We start from the raw sequence: 5329 nt of genomic DNA on the forward strand, positions 1-5329 counted from the left end.
CACGCATCTTCTAATGATTTGGTCGGGTCCAATTCGGTAAAGAACCGGGTCCTCCCAAATATAATGTTTAACCTGCGATAAAAAGTAATCCCTCTTGTGCTTGTTCCAATGTTCTGGTGTCTTATTAGTCACCAAATAATTAACAATATGTGCGAACAAAGGTACCTGCACAACACTAAACAAACATTCGTCCGGAAAAATCTCCTGGATCGGTTTAGTAGGGTCAAACGATGGCGGGGGTATCCTAGATAAATGGTCAGCTACTACATTCTCTATACCCTTTTTAACCCTTATTTCCAAATCAAACTCTTGTAGCAACAAAATCCACCTAATCAATCTAGGCTTAGACTCTTTCTTATCAAGCAAGTGCCTTAGGGCACTATGGTCTGAAAAAAAAACTACCTTAGACCCCCACAAATATGATCTAAATTTGTCTAAGGCAAACACGACTGCTAATAATTCTTTCTCGGTTGTGGTATAGTTCACTTGGGCATCCGAGAACGTCTTACTAGCATAATAGATAACAACCGGTTTTCTATCAACTCTTTGACCCAAAACAGCCCCAGCCGCAAAATCACTAGCATCGCACATTATTTCAAATGGTTTGGTCCAATCGGGTGACTGCAAAATGGGTGCTTCGGTCAACTTAAGCTTAAGGGTGTTAAAGGCCTCCTTACATTGGTCGTCAAAGTCAAAAGGTGCGTCTTTTAATAACAAATTACACAATGGTTTAGAAATAATGCTAAAATCTTTGATAAACCTACGGTAGAATCCTGCATGTCCCACAAACGATCTTACCCCCTTAACATTGGTTGGTGGAGGTAATGTGGAAATAAGTTGCACTTTTGCCCTATCGACTTCGAATCCCCGTTCAGACACAATGTGTCCCAAAACCACCCCTTCCCTTACCATAAAGTGGCTCTTTTCCCAACTAAGGACAAGGTTGGTCTCGGTACATCTTTTCAAAACTTTTTCCAACATATTCAAACACGACTCAAAAGACTTGCCAAATATCGAAAAATCATCCATGAAAATCTCTAAAGACTCGCCTATTAACTCTGAAAAGATACTCATCATACACCTTTGAAAAGTCGCAGGTGCATTACACAGACCAAAAGATATCCGTCTAAAAGCATAGGTTCCATACGGACAAGTAAAAGTCGTTTTTTCTTGGTCATTAGGGTGAATAGGTATTTGGTTGTACCCCGAATACCCATCTAAGAAACAATAAAACTTCTGACCTGACAACTTTTCGATGATCTGATCAATAAACGGCAAGGGAAAGTGATCCTTTGAAGTTGCAGCATTCAACTTCCTGTAATCAATACATACCCGCCAACCCGTCACGGGACGAGTTGTGATCTTTTTACCTTCCTCAGTTTCCATCACCGTTATCCCCGCTTTCTTTGGCACTGTTTGCATAGGACTGACCCACTGACTGTCTGAAATGGGGAAGATAATCCCTGCATCTAACCATTTGAGAACTTCCTTCTTAACAACCTCCTGCATATTTGGGTTTAACCTGCGTTGCGTATCATGAGCAGGTTTAACCTCCGGATCTGTAACTATCCTATGCATACACACTGAGGGACTTATCCCTTTCAAATCAGCTATTGTCCACCCTATTGCAGCTTTGTATTTGTGAAGCACTTCCATTAAAGCTTTTTCCTGCACACCTGTCAAATCTGAAGCAATAATAACTGGCAAAGTGCCGTTAGTACCCAAAAACGCATATTTCAAATGAGACGGTAAGGGTTTTAACTCAAGAGTCGGTGGTGACTCTAGTGAAGGTCTCGTATTAGTATCAATGGATTTAGGTAGTGGCTCATATTTATGAGTCCACGGTGGCAACCTAACATCCATTGTACTTGCTACTGCTAATTCTACTGCTTTAACCTCTTCGCACTCAACATCCTCTTCATCACCTAAGCAAAATATTTCTACTGGGTCGTCAGTTATTAGGTGCGAAGTATGTTTTTCCACCAATTCATCAATCACATCTATCCTATAGCATTCATGAACATCCGGTGTATGAAGAGAATTAAAGATGTTAATCCTCATCTTGCGATTATCGAAAGATATGTCCATAGCACCCGTTCGACAATTAATGTGGGCATTAATGGTGGCCAAAAACGGGCGTCCCAAGATTATAGTGGGTTGGGTATCTCTATTCCTCGGTTCAATATCCATAACAACAAAGTCAACTGGGTAATAGAAATCCTCCACTTTTACTATCACATCTTCTAATATCCCCCTAGGCGTTTTAATTGATTAGTCCGCTAGTTAAATAATTATGTCGGTTCATTTCATTAAGCCCAATTCAAATCGGTTGACTAGACAAAAAGGTAAGATATTAATGCTAGCTCCTAGGTCCAATAACGCCTTTTTCACATTCACGTTTCCTACAGTCACAGCTATCAATGGGGTCCCTGGGTCCTTAAACTTAGGTGGAAGTGTACCCGAGACAACCGCACTTAGGTGCTCGGTTAGCTCCACCTTTTTGGGTAAGGTCGCCCTTTGCTTCCTCTTTTGAGTGCAAAGGTCCTTTAAAAATTTAGCATAAGATGGGACTTGCCTAATTACATCGAGAAGTGGTAAATTTATCTTAACCTGTTTAAACGTTTCCCACATGTCTTCTTGTTGTGGTCCCTTTTTTCCATAAGGGAATTGATTCGGGGGCTTTAAGGCCTTGGGAAATGGGACGGTTTTTGATTCCGTTCCCGCTTTCCCGGTCTCATTCATGATTGGTTCGGTCTTTTTCACCCCCTCCCCATTATTATCATTTTCACTTACCTCTTCCTCATCAAGAACAATAGGAGACTTACTTGATTCTGGTTGCACTACCTCTTTTTCACCAACCTTATTGTCATACTTCTTTCCGCTTCTCAAGGTACTTACCATGTTAATGCTATGCCCTTTTCCTTGATCCTTATGATTTGGATTTAGAACAGTGTAGCTTGGAATTGTACCTGGTTCCCTATTTCCCTTACTTTCCGCTACATTATCGATCTCCTTAGCCAATGCACCAATCGACTTATTTTTCACTTCTATCATTTTTAGCATTTCGGAGATGAACGCATCCATCTTAGCATCCGAGCTAGATGGTTGATTGGTTGAAGTACTATTTTGATTTTGGTTTGGGTTCTGACCTTGGTTTTGGTAATTTTTTTGGTTTTGGTTTCGGTTGTTTGGATAAGGATTTTGATAGTTTCTTTGGTAGTTGCTTTGGTTCTGAAGGTTACCCTGGTTTTGAAAGTTGTTTTGTGGTCTAAATTGGTTCCCTTGGTTAGCATTCAGAGCGTTGTTATTGATCCAACTGAAATTAGGATGATTTCTCCAACCCGGATTATACGTGTTGGAGTATGGATCATATCTCCACCCCTGAACCTCGTTAACTTGTTCTTCCACTATGTGCTGATTTACCGGTGGAATCCCATTTCTACATCCATATGAAAAGTGAGAAGGATCTCCACAAAACTCACATACTTCCTGAACCTGCGAAACATTACAAGCAAGACCCTGGTTTGGGTTGTTAAATATAAGCATTTTCAAATCATCAAATTCCTGCTCTAAGTTCCTAGATGAACCACCCGAATCGGAAACATGATTCACTCGGGAGGTACTAGGTTGTTTACGATCAACCGAAGCTTGGGTTTTTGACCCCTTGCTTAACTGTTTGAAGAACGTCCATTCATCATCACTAGACCGAGTTAAGAATGCTCCACCACTAGCCGCCAAAAGAAACTGTCTGTTTTGGGAATCTAATGTAGTGACCCGAACTTTTCCATGTTTATATATATTAATTGAGATTGATATTTACATGATTAAATATTTCCAACATGTTAATCAATCAAACTTGTTAAGACTTGATTAATTGAAATATGTTTCATATAGACAATTGACCACCCAAGTTGACCGGTGATTCACGAACGTTAAAACTTGTAAAAACTATATGATGACATATATATGGATATATATATATAGTTAACATGATACTATGATAAGTAAACATATCATTAAGTATATTAACAATGAACTACATATGTAAAAACAAGACTACTAACTTAATGATTTTTAAACGAGACATATATGTAACGATTATCGTTGTAAAAACATTTAATGTATATATATATCATATTAAGAGATATTCATACATGATAATATCATGATAATATAATAATTTAAAATCTCATTTGATATTATAAACATTGGGTTAACAACATTTAACAAGATCGTTAACCTAAAGGTTTCAAAACAACACTTACATGTAACGACTAACGATGACTTAACGACTCAGTTAAAATGTATATACATGTAGTGTTTTAATATGTATTTATACACTTTTGAAAGACTTCAATACACTTATCAAAATACTTCTACTTAACAAAAATGATTACAATTACATCCTCGTTCAGTTTCATCAACAATTCTACTCGTATGCACCCGTATTCGTACTCGTACAATACACAGCTTTTAGATGTATGTACTATTGGTATATACACTCTAATGATCAGCTCTTAGCAGCCCATGTGAGTCACCTAACACATGTGGGAACCATCATTTGGCAACTAGCATGAAATATCTCATAAAATTACAAAAATATGAGTAATCATTCATGACTTATTTACATGAAAACAAAATTACATATCCTTTATATCTAATTCATACACCAACGACCAAAAACACCTACAAACACTTTCATTCTTCAATTTTCTTCATCTAATTGATCTCTCTCAAGTTCTATCTTCAAGTTCTAAGTGTTCTTCATAAATTCTACAAGTTCTAGTTACATAAAATCAAGAATACTTTCAAGTTTGCTAGCTCACTTCCAATCTTGTAAGGTGATCATCCAACCTCAAGAAATCTTTGTTTCTTACAGTAGGTTATCATTCTAATACAAGGTAATAATCATATTCAAACTTTGGTTCAATTTCTATAACTATAACAATCTTATTTCAAGTGATGATCTTACTTGAACTTGTTTTCGTGTCATGATTCTGCTTCAAGAACTTCGAGCCATCCAAGGATCCGTTGAAGCTAGATCCATTTTTCTCTTTTCCAGTAGGTTTATCCAAGGAACTTAAGGTAGTAATGATGTTCATAACATCATTCGATTCATACATATAAAGCTATCTTATTCGAAGGTTTAAACTTGTAATCACTAGAACATAGTTTAGTTAATTCTAAACTTGTTCGCAAACAAAAGTTAATCCTTCTAACTTGACTTTTAAAATCAACTAAACACATGTTCTATATCTATATGATATGCTAACTTAATGATTTAAAACCTGGAAACACGAAAAACACCGTAAAACCGGATTTACGCCGT

At 37.3% G+C, this 5329-nt stretch overlaps 1 protein-coding gene across 1 annotated transcript; it reads right to left on the reverse strand.

The window, feature by feature from the left end:
- Positions 1-2301: 2301 nt before the first annotated feature.
- Positions 2302-3084, reverse strand: LOC139854345 (uncharacterized). The gene has a single exon (XM_071843656.1). The coding sequence runs from the start codon at positions 3082-3084 to the stop codon at positions 2302-2304; it is 783 nt and encodes a 260-aa protein (XP_071699757.1).
- Positions 3085-5329: the final 2245 nt, after the last annotated feature.

The sequence above is a fragment of the Rutidosis leptorrhynchoides genome, chromosome 1 (assembly GCF_046630445.1).
Source record: "Rutidosis leptorrhynchoides isolate AG116_Rl617_1_P2 chromosome 1, CSIRO_AGI_Rlap_v1, whole genome shotgun sequence".
In the NCBI taxonomy this organism is placed as follows: domain Eukaryota; kingdom Viridiplantae; phylum Streptophyta; class Magnoliopsida; order Asterales; family Asteraceae; genus Rutidosis; species Rutidosis leptorrhynchoides.

What these genes read in the sequence shown, in the direction of transcription:
- LOC139854345 (XM_071843656.1), bottom strand. Translation starts at nt 3,084, where the DNA reads ATGGATGCGTTCATCTCCGAAATGCTAAAAATGATAGAAGTGAAAAAT.